Source organism: Cetorhinus maximus, chromosome 15 (genome assembly GCF_964194155.1).
Source record: "Cetorhinus maximus chromosome 15, sCetMax3.hap1.1, whole genome shotgun sequence".
In the NCBI taxonomy this organism is placed as follows: Eukaryota; Metazoa; Chordata; class Chondrichthyes; order Lamniformes; family Cetorhinidae; genus Cetorhinus; species Cetorhinus maximus.
The window spans coordinates 88,410,872-88,429,349 of record NC_135893.1 but is presented as its reverse complement, the minus strand read 5'-3'; the positions used below and the strand labels follow the sequence as shown (position 1 = coordinate 88,429,349).

General features: G+C 42.8%; 1 protein-coding gene across 2 annotated transcripts in view; it reads right to left on the bottom strand.

Moving 5' to 3' along the window:
* Nucleotides 1–11,191: 11,191 nt before the first annotated feature.
* Nucleotides 11,192–18,478, bottom strand: part of dnaaf5 (dynein axonemal assembly factor 5) — a 103,483-nt gene continuing 96,196 nt past the window's right edge. For both annotated transcript variants that reach the window (XM_078558885.1, XM_078558886.1), the window contains exon 13: nucleotides 11,192–12,466. In XM_078558885.1, coding sequence (XP_078415011.1) covers nucleotides 12,327–12,466 — 140 coding nt within the window. In that variant the 3' untranslated portion in view covers nucleotides 11,192–12,326. The remainder of the gene's footprint in view (nucleotides 12,467–18,478) is intronic.

The window sequence follows — 18,478 nt, the reverse complement described above, 5'->3', positions numbered from 1 at the left end:
TTGTGGGTTTGCGCTAGAGAAGTCAGAATGGTAAGGTTATATTAGCTATAGAGTTAATTGTTTTGTCAATGTAGTGATTTCTTTGTAGCCACTTTCCTAATATCAATTGAGTGCTCTGTGATTAATTATCCTTAGAGAATCAGCATTGGGCCTCCAATTTCACCATTGCCATAGTTACTCTGCCTACTGTATGCAGATGTAATGAAAGAAAGGCAAAGCCTACATATACACAGCACCTTTCACAATGTCTCACATTGCTTTACAGCCAATTAAATATTTTTGAGTTGTAGTCACTGGTATAATGTAGGCAACGTTATCAAATGGCGCAGCAGGCTCGAGTAGCCAAATGGCTTACTCATGCTCCTAATAGGCATGTTTGTATGTCATTCTATATGGATAAGATGAGCTGGACTAGATGGCCTTTGTTGTCCACAATTATCTTGTGAACAAAGGGTTGAATCATGGTTATAGTCCTGTTTATTTTGTTGCTGATGGAAGTTCACTGTAACCAGGTTTTGTGGGGTGAAATTGGCAAGATAAGAGTGCGTAATGGGCTCCTAGTGAATCAGTAACCCGTTTTATCCTGCACTTGATTCTCATAGAGTCTTTACCATTGACTTCAATCTTGTCCTTTTGTCTATTTACCTAATATCCCACTCTAACTTGGTGCTTTTGAGTTTTTTGAGGAATGAAGTATGAAAAAGTTGTGTTGCATAGTAGATATTGAAAATATATTGTAATGAGAAGCAGCACACAGCAGAGTCTTCAGACTTGCTGATCAAGAAAACACAGATACAATTGTGAACCATTCAGTCTTTGCCCTCTGGCCTCTTAAAAGCTGTGTCTCACAAAAATACCTGAGGGCTCCAGTGCTTCTCACTGAACAACATATGTCTTCACTGTCAATCATTTCACTTTGTTGCTCAGGAGTCATTTGATCTTTCTACTCTGTGAGATTACTGATTAAATAGAATCCCAATTATACCCCTTTGATGAAATAATTATATTGAATGATATCATGCACCCAGGCAGGAGGAAGCCTTCTACAAAATGGAAAAGATCTTGTGCATTTATCTGGGTTGCAAGTATTGAATCTTTCCACCAAATATGAATTTACTGTTGCAGTGTTCATTTGGTGCAATATGCAGAACATGTTAATTAAGGCTGAAGCACTCACCAAAATCAATGTTGTCGTCTGCACAGTGTTGTAAGTAACTAATAGCATAGTTCCCTCTCAAATTAACAATATTGCACAATACTGATAAAGTAAAGCTTGTACTCTTTGGTCTAATAGTTGTGGTGAGATCACCTATATGGCGTACACATACTAACACTGGATGATATCATTGCTGCTCTTAATATTAATGACCCATGCTGCATACATATCAGATGATATTTGTAAGCAGATGCCAACAATGGGCCTTATCATCTTACTAGGACCTTTCTGTGATTGATGAATTGATTGGTGAATCTTGAAAGGGGAAAAAATATCATGCATGATTGAGGAGGAGAGTTAAATGGGGAGTGGGGGTTGGGGGGAGGAGGTGGGGAATAAGGGGCCCAGAAAGAGAGAAGCACCAGGGCCCATGATTTCTCTCCCTGGTCCTGTCCAGGACATTATGTTTAAGGGTGGGGTGGAGGGAGGGAGAAAGCGCTGCCCTTATGTTATCCTGCATGCAGAGATGCATAAAAAAAACTTGCACCTTTCACAGTGAATTATCCCAAAGCACATCATAGAAACTAGGAGCAGGAGTAGGCCATTCGGCCCTTTGAGCCTGCTCTGCCATTCAATATGATCGTGGCTGCTCCTCTATCTCAACACCATATTCCTGCTTTCTCTCCATATCCCTAATATCAAAAGATTTATAAATTTCTTTCTTGAATATACCCAGTGACCCCGGCCTCCACAGCCTTCTGTGGTAGAGAATTCCACAGGTTGACCACCTTCTGAGTGAAGAAAGTTTTCCTCATCTCAGTCCTAAATGGACTGTCCCATATCCTGAGACTGTGGCCCCTGGTTCTAGACTCCCCAGCCAGGGGAAATATCTTCCCTGCATCTAGTCTGTCCAGCCCTGTTAGAATTTTATACCCTTCAATCAGATCCCCTCTCATTCTTCTAAACTCTAGTGAAAACAGGCCCAGTCGAACCAATCTCTTCTCATACGACAGTCCTGTCATCCCTGGTATCAGCCTAGTGAATCTTCACTGCACTCCCTCTAAGGCAAGTATATCCTTTCTTAGGTAAGGAGACCAAAACTGCATGCAATACTCCAGGTATGGTCTAACCAAGGCCTTGTATAATTGCTCAAATCCTCTTGCAATGAAGGCCAACATACCATTTGTCTTCCTAATTGCTTGCTGCAACTGCCTATTTACTTTCATTGACTGGTGTACAAGGACACCCAGATCCCTTTGTACATCCACATTTCCCAATATATTACCATTTAAATAATACTCTACCTTTCTGTTTTTCACACCGAAGCGTATAACTTCACATTTATCCATGTTATACTGCTTCTGCCATGTGTTTGCCCACACACACTTGTCTAAATCGCCCTGAAGCCTCCTTGCATCCTCCGCACAACTCTTAACCCCGCCCAGTTTTGTGTCATCAGCAAACTTGGAAATATTGCATTTGGTTTCCTCATCCAAGTCATTTACCTATCTTGTGAATAGCTAGGGCCCAAGCACTGATCCCTGTGGTACACCACTGGTTACCGCCTGCTATCTGGAAAAAGACCCATTTATTCCCACTCTTTGTTTCCATCTGTCATAGAAATGTTAGCAAATAAGATATCACACCAAGCCACATAAGATTATCAGTATCGGTGACCAAAAGCTTTGGCAAAGAGATAGGCTTTAAGGGTTATCTTAAAAGAAGAGAGGTGGAGGTTTTAGTGAGGGAATTCTCGAGCTTTGAGCCTTGGCAGCTGAAGGCACGGCTGCCAGTGGCAGAGCAAAGGAAAGCAGCGTAAAGATAAGAGGCCAAAGCTGAAGCAGCACAGAGATCTCGGAGCATTGTAGGACTCAAGGAGATTACAAAGACAGGGAGGGATTTGAACACAAGGCTGAGTTTTAAAATTGAGGCATTGTCAAAACAGGGGCCAATGTAGGTCATCAAACATAGGAAATGGGTGAACAGGACTTGGTGTGAATTAAGGTATGGGCAGCAAAGTTTTGCAGGATAAAGTAAATAATAATAATGAGAAAAGTGAAATAGTACTGGTTAGATGTGAGGCACAAGATACGAATCTGCATGGGTTAACCAAATGGCACCATACAAGTAATGTAGAAAAATTATTCTTAGTGTTCAGACTATTTTATTCCTCACAATTCCAATAGTACCACTGCCACCCAATTATACGGCAATGAAAGTGTCAAGTTTATTCCTAACCTGTTTATTGCATATGGAGATCACATGATCTTTTTAAACATGTATAAATTCAGCAATCTTGATGTGAATGACAGAGCATCCCAGTCACATAAGAGCAAGGTAGAGATCTTTGTTTGAGACTTAGCAACCACTCTACACAACAAACACTTGGGGAAAGTTCAACGGTCCTGCCAATTAATCAGTAAAAAGGTCTCCTGCTGTTAAACTTATAAAGCCATTGCTGATGCGGTCAGTAAAGGGAAGAGTAATTACCTTTTGTTAATGTCCTTCAAATAGGGAATAATTTGCCAATTTTGTGTTGTTCTCCCAGGATCTTACTGCCACTGCTGCCTAGCAACTGTACAAGATCTGTTGTGTATTCTGATGATGAAAGCTGGAATAATTTACTATTTTCAACTTGCATAGCCAGGATTTATGTACAAGTATTCCAAGTACTTTACCAAGAACTGTGATTGTACTCGAAAGAGTTGCAATCTGTGACTGTTGATAACTCGAAATAATTATTCCAAGTACTTTATGGCACTAGAGTTGGGGAAACAATTCAGGGATTATCTGAAAGTAGGGAAGAGAGCAAAAGACAAGATTGCATCAGCATGTTACACGTAAAGATTTTGAGGAATATTCTACATTCAGCAAACACGAAAAAAGTGACGTGCAGGAAACTTGTGCAATGTGGCAAAAATAGTGTCAATGAATACAAAAGTACCAACAACAATCATAGGCGATTGAGAAAACAGACGGTTCCCAGGAATCATGGTAAATGGGTGTGGTGGGCTTCCACCACAATTTTGCCTGTGTATTGGAATATCAGAACAGCAGGAGGCCATTTCAACCCTTGAGCCTGTTGTACCATTCAATGAGATCATAACTGATCTGTAGCTTAACTCCATATATCCACCTTTGCCCTTTATATCTTTAGTTAATAAAAATCTAATAATCTTAGTTTAAAACTTAACAATTAATCAAGCATCAAATGCCATTTATGGAAGAGAGTTCCAAACTTCTACCACCCATTATGTGAAGAAGTGTTTCTGAATTTCACTCCTGAAAGATGTGGCTCTAGACTATACCCCAGTCCCAGACTCCCCAAACAGTGGAAATAGGGTAGGTAAAGAAAATACACTCTGTTCCCCTTAATACCTTGAAAATTTCAAATCACTCCGTAGCCTTCTAATTCCAGGGAATACAACACAGGTTGGTGTAAACCCTCCTCTTAATTTAACCCCTTGGAATCCAGCTGTCATTATTGTAAATCTACACTGCACTCTCATCAAGGCCAATGTAACCTTCCTAAGGTGTAGTGTTCAGAACTGCTCACAGTATTGACGGATGATTCAACCAGGGCTTTGTATAACTGAAGCGTGAGTTCTAACCTCTTGCACTTTTGTCTTCTAGATGTAAAGGCCTGCATTCCATTAGCCTTTTTGATTACTTTCTGTCCAAGCTCATGACATTTAAATGATCTATGTACCTGGACCTCTAAATTTCTTTGGATCTCCAGTTTCCAGCTTTTCATCTTCTAGAAAGTACCCTGTTTTATCCTTTTTAGGTACAAAGTGGACAACCTCACATTTGCCCACAATGAAATCCTTTACCAATTTTTCCCATTCAATTAATTTATCAATATCTTCTTGCAATGTTGTACTTCCATATACACTGCTTACAATGCTGCCTATCTTTTGTGATTGACAAATTTGGATAACTGGTTTTCTATCCCAACATCTAAGTTGCTAATAAATGTGGTGACTAGTTGAGACCCCAACACAAGTCCATGTAGGACACCAGTAGTCTCATTCTGCCAATTAAAATATCTGCACATTATCTCTACTCTCCATCTCTTGCCACTCAGCCAATTTCCTAACCAGGTCAATAATTTGCCTTTAATTCCATGACCTTCAACTTTAGCTAACATTCCCTTATGAGAGATTTTATTGAATGCCTTCTGGAAGTCCATATAAATAACATCCAAAGACATTCTCCTGTTCACTATAGTGATCTCTTCAAAACATTCAATCAGATTAATCAAATATGGCCTACCCTTCACAAATTCATGCTGGTTCACTCTGATCAGCTGAAATTTTTTCAAGGTGTTCAGCTATGCAATCCTTAATTATGGACTCTAATAATCACTTGATGATAGATGTTAGGCTAACTAGTCTATAATTGCCAGATTTCCCTCCCACAACTTTCTTAAATAGCAGACTGACCTGCACAATTTTTGAATCTAAAGGAACGGGGTTCCAGAATCGAGAAAACTTGGTAAGATTATAATGAGGGATTCTGTAATGTTCTCACCTACTTCCTTTAAAACCCTGGGATGGAAACCACCTGGGGTATTTGTCACGAGTGCCACCATTTTCATCACCACTGTTATTTTGCTCATGGTAATTTTGTTGAGCCCTAATCCCTGATTCAACATTGGTTTCCTTGGGATGTCTGGCATGCTGACCTCTTTCTCGACTGTAAATACTGATGCAGAGTAATTGTTCACATCTACTATTTCTTTATTTTCATTGAAAATATCATTTAACAGTTTTGTAAGAAATATGGGGTTTTATATATTTTTTTCTTTTACTATGAATTTTAGGTACTGTGTTTCATGTTTACGTGGGCTTTTGGTAAGCAAAGACTTAACTGCTGGTATGTGAAGGGCTTTTTGCATTGATTAGGTTAAGCATAAATAAAGGATGATAAGTGATGGTTAGGGATAACATTTTGTACGAAACTAGACATTTATAGAGACAAAGATTTTGGATTGGGAATTGGTTAATGGGCAGAAAACCGAGTAGGAATAAGCGGGTCATTCTCAGGTTGGCAGGCTGTGACTAGTGGGGTACTACAAGGATCAGTGCTTGGACCCTAAGCGCTACACAATCTATATCCATGATTTGGATGTAGGGACCAAACGCAATATTTCCAAGTTTGCTGATGACACAAAACAAGGTGAGTATGAGAGTTGTGAAGAGGATGCAAAGAAGCTTCAAGGAGATTTAGACAGGCTGTGTGGGCAAGAACAGGGTAGATGGAATGTTTGTAAAAATGTGAAGTCATCCATTTTAGTAGGAAAAACAGAAATGCAAGAGTAGTTCTTAAATGGTGAAAGATCGAAAAGTGTTGACATCCAAAGGTGTTCCTGCTCGCAAGAACTGAAAGCTAAATGCAGGTGCAGCAAACAATTAGGGAGGCAAATGGCATGTCAGCCTTTATTGCAAGTGGATTTGAGTACAGGGGTAAAGATGTCTGGCTGCAATTGTATACAGCCTTGGTGAGACCACACCTGGACTATTGTGTACAGTTTTGGTCTCCTTACCCAAGGAAGGATATACTCGCCATAGAAGGGAGTGCAATAAAGGTTCAGCAGACTGATTCCTGGGATGGCAGCATTGACCTGTGAGGAGAGATCGAGGAGATTGGGCCTGTATTCTCTGGAGTTCAGAAGAATGAGAGGTGATCTCATTGAAACATACAAAATTCTTACAAGGCTCAACAGGGTAGATGCATGAAGATAGTTTCCCCTGGCTGGGGTGTCTAGAACCAGGGGACAGAGTCTCAGAATAGAGGGTAGGCCATTTATGACTGAGATGAGGAGGAATTTCTTCACTCAGATGGTGGTGAATCTTTGGAATTCGCTACCCCAGAGGGCTGTGGAGGCTCAGTCATTGGTATGTTCAAGATAGAAATCGATAGATTTCTAGACATTAAAGACATCAAGGGGATATGGGGATAGTGCTGAAAATGGCATTGAGATAAAAGATCATCCATGATCTAGATGAATGGTGGAGCAGGCTCAAGGGGCTAGATCTCCTGCTCCTATTTCCTATGTAAGAAGTTAGAACAATTCAGAATGATTAAATAGAAATTAGAACAGTTTAAAATGATTAAGTCTGTCTGTGGAATGCACATTTTTAACAATAAGAGACAGGAAAAGGGCAATTCAAAATGACAAGGTTGGTTGTATATTTTAATTGTATTGTTAAACTCTGATTGTAATTATCAAAGGTGTTAACATATGAACAATTTAGACTCCAAACTGTGTGCATGCCTTAGACTCTGTTAATTGTAGTCCAGGATGTAGCTATTGATTGTATATCGCAGGTCTATTGATATAATTGTGAATGGGGTATCGATCATATTGATGCTGTTCTCCCTATTTTCCCAAGTACTTTCTCCATATTCTGCTTTCCCTGGGCTGCTGCCAAGCAGACCCACTTAACTTATATTTGTAAGTACCCATTTTCTTAAAAACATTATAAAGTTCTCTTTACCTTCAGCAATTTCATATTATGAATATTATGGCATATTATATACTATAATTTAGCTGGGGGTCCATGATTATTAATGCATTTGAAAAGGGGTCTTCAACCAAAAACGTTTGAGAACCACTGCTCTGGAAACTAAACCAAGAAACCATTACAGGAACCAATTAAAAAAACAAATTTTTCTGTGCTTCTGTCCTGTTCAAATGTCTGCAGAAAAATAGGATTTGCATTGATGTAATAATGCCTTTCACAATCTCAGGACATGCAAAAGAGCTGTTGAGTCAATGAACTACCATTGAAGTGTATGAGTCACTGTTGTAATGTAGGAAATGGTACAGCCAATTTGCACAGCAGCTTCCTACAAACAACAATGTGATGACGACCAGGCATCATGTTTTTGCTGGTGTTGGCTGAGGTAAATATTAGATGGGACACAGAGGAGCATTTTCTTCTAAATAGTGCAATGGAATTCTTTGCATCCACCCTAGAGGACATACAGGGCCTTGATTTAAGATTTCAGCCAAAAGACAGCACCCCTGACAATGCAGCATTCCCTCTGCACTGCACTGGGAGTACCAGCTGTATTTTGTGCTCAAGTCTCTAGAGTGGGCTTGAACGCATGAACTTCTGACCGAGAGGCAAGAGCACTGCCCACTGGGTCACGACTTACTCCAAACAGAAAGGTGAAAAGTTCTGGAGAGAGTGCTGCAGAGAGCTTACATGGGTCCCGGTTCTTGTGATAATGTGACAAGAGACAGTCATGCAGAAGCCAAGGATCAAGAAGGATGTTACAGAAGGTTACCAATACAAGCCACATTTAATACAGATATATTAATCTAAGAAATTACAACTTTCTTTCAGACTTCAGTTGTGGCTCAGTTGGTCGCAATCTTGCCTCTGGGTCAGAAGGCTGTGGGATCAAAACCCACTCCAGGACCTGGGCACAAAAATCACAGCTGATACTCCCAGTGCAGTATCTGAGGGAGGGCTGCACTGTTGGAGATGCTGTCTTTTGGATGAGATGTAAAATCGAGGCCCCTTCTGCCTGCTTGGGTGGATGTAAAAGATCCATGGCACTATTTTTGCAGGGGAGTCCTCCACACTGACTGCCTAATACTTAACCCCCAATCACATCACACTGAATAGATTAGCTGACCATTATCACATTGCTGTTAGTGGAAGCTTGCTGTGCACAAATTGGCTGCTGTGTTTCCTATATTACAAAGTGACTATACTTCAAAATGTGCTTCATTGGCTGCAAACCACTTTGAGATGTCCAGTGGTCGTGAAAAGCGCAATACAAGTGCAAGTTTTTCTTTTTTTAATTAAAACTCACATAAGAAATTTGGTACAAAGAAAATGGCTGAGAAGAGGAGGGAAAAAAAAGAGGAAATATCCTAACTTTCAACCTGTGTTGGTGGAGTAGCAGGGGTGAAGAACAGGGTAAAATTAAAGTAACCTTTGTAGTATATCAGATAAGAACGCACTCACTTGTATTTTGCAGAGCTAATTTCAACTCTCCAGTGACACCAAGTGAAACACATCAGTATTACAAGTGAATGATTAGTGAATTCAAGTGAACAAGATTCTTGAGCCTTTAATGTAGCCAAATATCCCAACCTTCTCCAGAGAGGCTTAACAAACTTGAACAGAAAGTCAAAGGAGATATTAGGAAAGTTGGATAAAGGGCAATAAATGCTGGGCTGCCAGTGATACTAACATCCCATGAATTAAAAAATGTTTTTTTTTAGCAAAGTCTTAAAAGGATCAGTATAGGATGGGTGGGGGAGAGTAAGACAATACACGATGGGGCTTCCAGGGCTGGAGGATACAACAGATAGGGAGGGAGGGGGCAAGAGCATGTGGAATATTAAATTTGAGGCACAGTGCATGGGCAGGATACCAGCAAAAGTTTTGGATGAGCTGGAATTTACAGCAGGTGGAGGATTTGAGGTCAGTCATGACAGTGAAATATGGAGGTGACAAAAGGCATGTGGTTTCAGCAGCAGAAAGTAGTGGCAGAGATGGGTGATAAAATTATTGCAAAACAGTTCTATTTTCTTTTGAATCCGTTCCCTATTCTGATTTCAGATTTTCACAGGAGATTATATTCATCTTTTCTCAATGCATCACAAAAGTAACTCAATAACCTGTGTTATCAACAATCATTGGCCTGCACAGAACATTCTTTGCTCTGGATATAAAAACATTTGAAAGATAATATGCAGGTCAGAAGAAATGACTATTTCTACCATTTAGCTCACACTGAACAAAACTATCATCCACTACGTTGATGGGACAAACTGTGGGTTGATGTTGGCACTCAACTCTGTTCAAGGCATTCTGTTGGCCTTGTTTCAAATATTGAAGGTGCTTCTGGAGATTCAAACCCAGGTAACAGAGCTGAGTACAATGCTAAGCTTGTGCAGAGACAGGGGATAATGCCTGGGCTGTTATCTTGCACATACTGCCTAGTCAGTCAATGAGAGAAATCGCAGGAACATTGTCCCTTTGATATTTTGGTGAACAATAAGGCAAGTCACATCATCTGCATTGATGCTGTAAAGATAGTTTCACCAATGGTTTGGAGTTCTTCCCAACATTGTGAAACTTCACCACATGGGATCTGTAGTTGTGGTTAGACCAGTCACATCCCAATGTTCATTTTCCTGTCTGATAAGAATGGCTGAGGGAAGATCAAGTTTTCTGACTGATCCCTGGCACAGCCACATGGCTGAATCTCAAGAACATCTGAGGCACTGCATTTTCCACTCTTTGCTGGAACCATCTACAGAATTTGAAGGAAACATAAAATCATGAACGAAGGAGGGAGGCACAGGGGAAGGCACCAAAACCACTGGAGGTCGCCAACAGGCAACAGCCTCCCTATCTTCAAACCAAAATATGTGAACAGGACCTTAACACTAAAGTCACAGAAATTCAAAAAAAAGAAAGCCCTTTATGTATTGATTGAAGGAAATATTACACTCAACACTGGATGCAAGAATTAAGTATTGACAGATCACAAGAGTGACTGACACTAATGGTAGGAGAGGAGAGAAAGAAAAAAAATGGCAGTGAATGGATGTACTTTTATACAGGGTACTTGAAAGGAAGGCCCTTTGGTTCCAGCCTAAATTTTTCAAGGATGGAGCTTTTTTTAGATTTTCTCAAATGAACGCATCTTATCTATGATTAGAAAAAGATACATCAAATGAGTCGAGAGACTTTATTACTTACCTCCTAAATTCCCTTATCTGGAGTAATCCACCCTTTGACAGCAGGTGCACACAATTGAAAGAATCCTTTCCCTCACCAAACTTAGCCTCCTTGCCAAGATAGTCTCCCCCAAAGAAACTACAAATTCAAAATGCACTCAAGGCTTCATCTCAAAATGGGCAATTGGAAACTTCAAACTTGTGCTGCAATTTTTGTACTGGGTGAATAATTCCTTCAATGTCAGTCTTTACTCCATGCACTTAAATCTTAGCCCCAAAGACTTTCCCTAAATCAATTACTTATTCAACAATGCAAGATGTATTGTATAAAATGCCTACAGCAAATGTAGTTTTATTTTTATTGTAAAGATACTCAAAACACTCAACTCTTTGTTGAAATCTTCAATTAAAGGTTTTTTTCTATATTCTAAAGATATTGTTATTTTAAATTATAAAATTCAATGTAAAAATGTAAATCTTACATAATATTGACACTGCAAACTAAAAATACAGCAGCAAATGCAAGCATATTCAATTACTAAGCAGAAACAATGAGAAAAAAATCCTTTCGGGAACAAATACTGCGTTCGGTGACTGATTTTCACGGGCGGAATAAAATCTAATTTCATAGAAAAAAATGGAAATAAAAATATGATTCTAGAAATGTAGACACTACAATCATAGAACAGCACTGCACAGAAAACTTCTTTAAAAAAATTGCTGGGAACAAAAATATAGAAGAAAAATGAATACATTAACATACATCATCCAACAATAAGGCATCAGGTTTAGTAATAGGGAGATAAAACAGAAATCGCTGAGCATCGGAAATAAAATCTGAAAGTGTTGGATGTACACAGCAGCCCAATTAATATCTTTAAGAGAAAGGATGCATTAGGACACAAGGTTGAAACCATTTTTTTTTCTTCACAAAATGCTGACTATCTTGCTCTGTATTTCCGGCATTTTCCACCACTGCAATACTCCAGGCTCCAATGTCAATTCAGAAACTGTAAGAGCAGTACCTTCCTGTGCTTCACAGGTGCTCTTTCAAACACCCCCATTTCATACAATGGAAAAGCAGAGTTTGAAAAACTTACTGCTCTTTCTAATTGCCTCGAGATTAGGATAGCATTTCTATGAGCCACCAGCAATTTGATACAAGATGTCCTCTAGAGGCCTCTTAATTTCCTTTCTTAAAAGGCTGAGAATTTAAGCACGATGAAGAATTATGGGCCAATGTTTCTCAGCTAACTTTGGATACCCATCAACTCCAATCTATCGTTGTCAGTATTTTGTATTTAATGGTCGATATTTTAATACCAATGTTCAAGTATAACTTTTGCCCCTTTCATCCATTTTCTATAAATACCACGTGCATATTTTTCTGTGTAGAATCTGTGAATCTACACAGCATCTGTATCATATCTCCAACTGAAGCGTCAGGCTCCAGACTTAACTGGCGTCTCTGTTGAGTGCCTGAATATGTTGCAGCAGCTGTTCACAGTAATAAGGGCTGCGATGTTTGTGTTTCACAGCCTCAATCTCTTGTGTCAGCAGCGATGGAGAAAGAAAACTTCCTACTTTTAGAACGTCTGTTGAGAGAAAACAAGGGGAAAATCAACCCTTAGGCATTTTTAACACAAAAATATATACCTGAACATCTCAAAGTCTATCCAAAAGTTACAAGAACACCAAGAATTAGGAGCAGGAGTAAGCCATTGGCTTCTCGAGCCTACTCTGCGATTTGATAAGACCATGGCTAATCGGAGTGTGGCCTCAACTCCACCTTCCCGTCCATCCCCCTTGACTCCCTTGTCCATCAAAAACCTATCTAACTCAGGCTTGAATATATTCAATGACCTGGCTTCCACTGCTCTCTGGGGTACAGGATTCCAAAGATTAATGACACTCTGAGAGAAGTCACCCAAACAGCCTTTAGAAAGAAAGACATGCATTTATACTGCACTTTTCACAACCTCAGGACTTGCCAATGTGCTTTACAGTCAATGAAGTGCTTTTAAAGTGCAGTGCCTTTCATTTTGAACATAGAAATTAGGAGCAGGAGTAGGCCATTCAGCACTTCGGGTCTGCTCTGCCATTCAATAAGATCATGACTGTTGTGGTCTCAGCTCCACTTTGCTATCTGCCCCCCATAACCCTTGATTCCTTTGTCTATCAAAAATCTGTGTAACTCTGCCTTGAATAAATTCAATGACCCAGCCTCCACTGCTTCCTGCAGAAGAGAGTTCCAAATACGGACGACCCTTTGAGAGAAAAAATTCTGCCTATCTATGTCTTAAGCTGCAGATCTCTTATTCTTAAACAGTATCCCCTGGTTCTAGTCTATCCCACAAGTGGAAACATCCTCCCCATATCTACCCTATCAAGTCCCCTCAGGATCTTATATGTTTCAGTAAGATCAAGTCTCATTCTTCTGAACTCCAATGGGTATAGGCCCAACTTGCTCCCAGAAACAGCAACATGATAACAACCAAATAACCTGTTTTTGTATTTTTGATGGAGGGATAAGTACTGGTCCGGACACCAGGGAAAGCTCCCTGCTCTTCTTCGGAATAGTTTTGTGGGATCTTTGATGCCCACCATTGATTGTTTAGTGGGGCGCCTTATTTTTCCATCATTTCAGTAGATTATACTGGAAACATTTTGAGAATAGAACCATTCTTCAGCTCTGGCTGTAGGCAAAATACACATTTTAACCAAGTACAACCAATATTGACTAGTTGAATGCCATTGGTAAATGATAATGAGAACCAGTTCCATTTTAGCCTCTATTTGTACATATAACCAGTTTAAACATCTTTAATGCAATCAATTATAAGCCATCCTGTTTCAAATTAACAACAGCCAAACAATTCCCACTAATTGTGAATTGCTGAAATTGTGTTGATCTCGCATTTGGATTAACATCAGTGGATAATGAAGTCCTATTTCTACAGGGATGGCATTGCAATGATAAGTCTTTTTTTAAAACCACCTGGTTTCTGTAGTAAAACAGTAATTAATTGATCTAAAAATCTGCAACAGAAAAGACAAGGCAGGAAAATGACCAACTTGGATCTCAAGAAAGGTCAGCTTTCCAAGCAGGCATTTTTGCTGAAGGGAGGGGCTGGAAAAGAAAGAACAGGTCAAGTTTATTATACAGGTAAACAGCTCGGAGCTTCACAATGCCCGCAAGTAACTTGAGGGCAATTAGGGTTGGGCAACAATGCTGGTCTTGCCAGTGACACATCCTATGAAAGAATTAAAAAATGGCACCATTTGTGAACAGCCAATTTCAAAGTACGTGACAGTATTACAAAGTTTTCCACTAGATGGCACTGGAGCTACCTGTATTCTTACAGATAGTGCAAATTCTCAGTATGGCAAAACTGAATTCTCCAGGTCCCTTCTGCAACTTATTTGAAACAAAAGTAAAAAGGAAAGCTTAGAAACTCAGTACACTTAATCTATGACAGCCTCACAACCTGCCTTTAACCAGAGTTGTAGGCGTGAATATTGTTCACATATCACTTGGCTGCACAGTTTTCTGTCAAACATCAGCCTGGAAAATAGAAAGAACCCACCACTTACTGAGTTGAAGCTGAGTGATTTCCTTTCTAATTTGATTATTCACTTACTGGGACAGTTTGTCCCCTTCCCCACAACACCTCTCTTCCACTCTATGTAGTCTACTCCTGTAATTGGTGACATTTTGCACAGCAGTCAACCACATTATATCTTAATGAATTGATGGAAGGCACAAAATTACAATCTAGAAGTTGATTTCTTGCAACAAAAACGCTGGAACTGAATGAAATTCTGATTTGTGTGTGATTTTAGCTAACACACTAATTGACCCATGAGCACGTGGAAGCAATTCTTCCCCTATTCCAGTCAATGAGTCTTATCATCAATCGTCAAACCAGTGTGAGAATCAGAAGCTATCAAGGAGCTAACTATTTGCTTCCAGTCTGAGGGGCGACGTTGAGATTGGAGGGAGCAAATAAGGAAAGGCAAAAACTGCAACCAAGACTGCACTGCTAATATTAGCATTGACTGCTCTTAAAAATGGAATTATGGAAAGCATATATACATCAGTTAAAAGACAGCAGCAAAGAGTATGCTCTCAAAGCATGTTTTCTTCAAACTTCACACTCCCTTGAAAATGGATCCAAAAATCCATAAATCTTGCTATGTTAGGTCCTTTTCATGCTGGGTCACTTGGCAGTGCTATAGAAGTTTTGACTTGTTCCAAGCAGCTAACCATAATAAAGACTGGTGTTAGCGTGTATCTGCTTTCACAAGTGTAATATAGGATAACACTTTGACTACAGTGCTCATGAAACACTGACCCAGTCGCATTCAAATTCAATGGAAACCTTGCTCGAACATGCCCAGAGTTGTCGGCAGCAGACAGCCAAGAAGAAAGAGACTATCCATTTCCCTGACAGTACTGCTACTCACTGTTGGCAAGAGCTCAAAACAAGAGGACTGAGGAGCTGGCAAATATTCAGGGGACGGAAGGAAAAAATAAATCAAATGTCTTTGGAGGTTTTAAATCAAATTAAAACTGAACTTGTTACTCAAAATTTTTCAAATCTTATTTGACAACATCAGAGACAAGTAAATAAAACATAATTCCATGAGCAAAGCATTACGTCAAGAAAATTTGGTTTAATTGGCAGGCTTATAATGAATAAATTAATTAGAACAATTCAGATGAGCTGATAACGATGTATTTGTGTGCCAGACAGCCTAAGCCTTCTTATTGTGCCACCCACGGGTAACACAATGCAATGTAGGTATTAGAAGACATGGAAGCATATTTCAGAGCAAGACACACACACACACACACATTTAGTAAAGCATGCAGTGATGTCAGAATGCATACACATGGCACATTCACATTGTATTGAGTTATGAAAATACTAAATTGAAAAAAATAAAGGAAGAGAAACCCAAGTTACCAGCAAAAGTTGCTGTCAATACTGCTGCTGTTCACTTACACCACTTTGGCCAAGGTTGTGCTTTACAGTTTGCTTAAGTGAAACCTGGCAAAGCCAAGTTACAGCTAACCGTACTGCATTAAAAATATTTTAAAAACCTTCATTCATGTCTTTTATATTTTTATTGGAACAAGGATACATTTGGAGACATTTCAGCGAAGTGTAAATATCAATTGTGAAAGCACAGTATTTTTTTTATGAAATGGTGCTTCAATGGATTCATCAGTTTTCATTTAAAGATACTTGACTCAGGACGAGTACGATGTGAAAAAATACAACACTGAGTATCATCAAGCCCAATACAGTCACTCAAGTTATGTATTTTATTTATATAAATGCACTCCATGCCGCACATATAGTACATTTATAACGAACGCATTTTTCACAGAGGCGTCAACCAGAGCTCTGTTATATGGCACCATGCTATGGTGAACGGCCTTGTACAGCATCTGAACGGCCACCAGAATTTTAAATACTATAGCAAAGAGCAGAGTGCCAGAGGGGACAGAATACAAGTTTCTGGAGGAGTTGCTAATGTCCTCCCTTCCCCTCCTAAAGCCAACAATGGTTTTGCTGGCACACTCACCCAAGTGACATTTTTCATGTACATGTCTAGGCACCAAATTTGGCAGAATATTGATTCACCAGAGTCACCAATACTAAGCTCCCTCGCTTCATCCAATGATGAGCATTTTCCAGAGATTGCTGGGGCAGGAATCGTGGTTCAATTTCCCTCCTAGCTCAGGGACAATGCAGTACCTTCTACCACCAAACTAATGGAGATCAAACAACTGCACATGGGCAGGAAAACAAATCTGGGCCGAGCCGCTCCCCCCGGGCACAGGCCAAGGGGGCCGAGTCGCTCCCCCCGAGCACGGGCCGAGGGGGCCGAGCCGCTCCCCAGGGCACAGGCCCACACCATCAGCCCGCTCCTCAGGGCACAGGCCCACACCATCAGCCCGCTCCCCAGGGCACAGGACCACACCATCAGCCCGCTCCCCAGGGCACAGGCCCACACCATCAGCCCGCTCCCCTGGGCACAGCCCCACACCATCAGCCTGCTCCCCAGTGCACAGGCCCGGACCATCAGCCCGCTCCCCTGGGCACAGCCCCAGACCATCAGCCCGCTCCTCAGGGCACAGGCCCGGACCATCAGCCCGCTCCTCAGGGCACAGGCCCGGACCATCAGCCCGCTCCTCAGGGCACAGGCCCGGACCATCAGCCCGCTCCTCAGGGCACAGGCCCGGACCATCAGCCCGCTCCTCAGGGCACAGGCCCGGACCATCAGCCCGCTCCCCTGGGCACAGCCCCACACCATCAGCCCGCTCCCCAGGGCACAGGCCCGGACCATCAGCCCACTCCCCTGGGCACAGCCCCACACCCTCAGCCCGCTCCCCTGGGCACAGGCCCGGACCATCAGCCCACTCCCCTGGGCACAGCCCCACACCCTCAGCCCGCTCCCCTGGGCACAGGCCCGGACCATCAGCCCGCTCCCCTGGGCACAGCCCCACACCCTCAGCCCGCTCCCCTGGGCACAGCCCCAGACCATCAGCCCGCTCCCCAGGGCCCAGGCCTGGACCATCAGCCCGCTCCCCAGGGCACAGCCCCACACCCTCAGCCCGCTCCCCAGGGCACAGCCCCACACCCTCAGCCCGCTCCCCTGGGCACAGCCCCACACCATCAGCCCGCTCCCCTGGGCACAGGCCCGGACCATCAGCCCGCTCCCCAGGGCACAGGCCCGGACCATCAGCCCGCTCCCCTGGGCACAGGCCCGGACCATCAGCCCGCTCCCCAGGGCACAGCCCCACACCCTCAGCCCGCTCCCCTGGGCACAGGCCCGGACCATCAGCCCGCTCCCCAGGGCACAGGCCCGGACCATCAGCCCGCTCCCCAGGTCACAGGCCTGGACCATCAGCCCGCTCCCCAGGGCACAGGCCCGGCCATCAGCCCGCTCCCCTGGGCACAGGCCTGGACCATCAGTCCGCTCCCCAGGGCACAGGCCTGGACCATCAGCCCGCTCCCCAGGGCACAGGCCTGGACCATCAGCCCGCTCCTCAGGGCACAGGCCCGGCCATCAGCCCGCTCCCCTGGGCACAGGCCTGGACCATCAGCCCGCTCCCCAGGGCACAGGCCCGGCCATCAGCCCGCTCCTCAGGGCACAGGACCAGACCATCAGCCCGCTCCCCTGGGCATGGGTCCACACCATCAGCCCGCTCCCCAGGGCACAGGCCCACACCATCAGCCCGCTCCCCAGGGCACAGGCCCACACCATCAGCCCGCTCCTCTGGGCACAGGACCAGACCATCAGCCCGCTCCCCAGGGCACAGGCCCACACCATCAGCCCGCTCCCCAGGGCACAGGCCCACACCATCAGCCCGCTCCCCTGGGCACAGGCCCGGACCATCAGCCTGCTCCCCTGGGCACGGGCCCACACCATCAGCCCGCTCCCCAGGGCACAGCCCCACACCCTCAGCCCGCTCGCCAAGGCACTGGCCCGGACCATCAGCCCGCTCCCCAGGGCACAGGACCAGTCAGTCTGCCTCCCTTGATGCTATTATGACACTTGGTTTGCCACCACACAGTGTGAGCACATAGGTC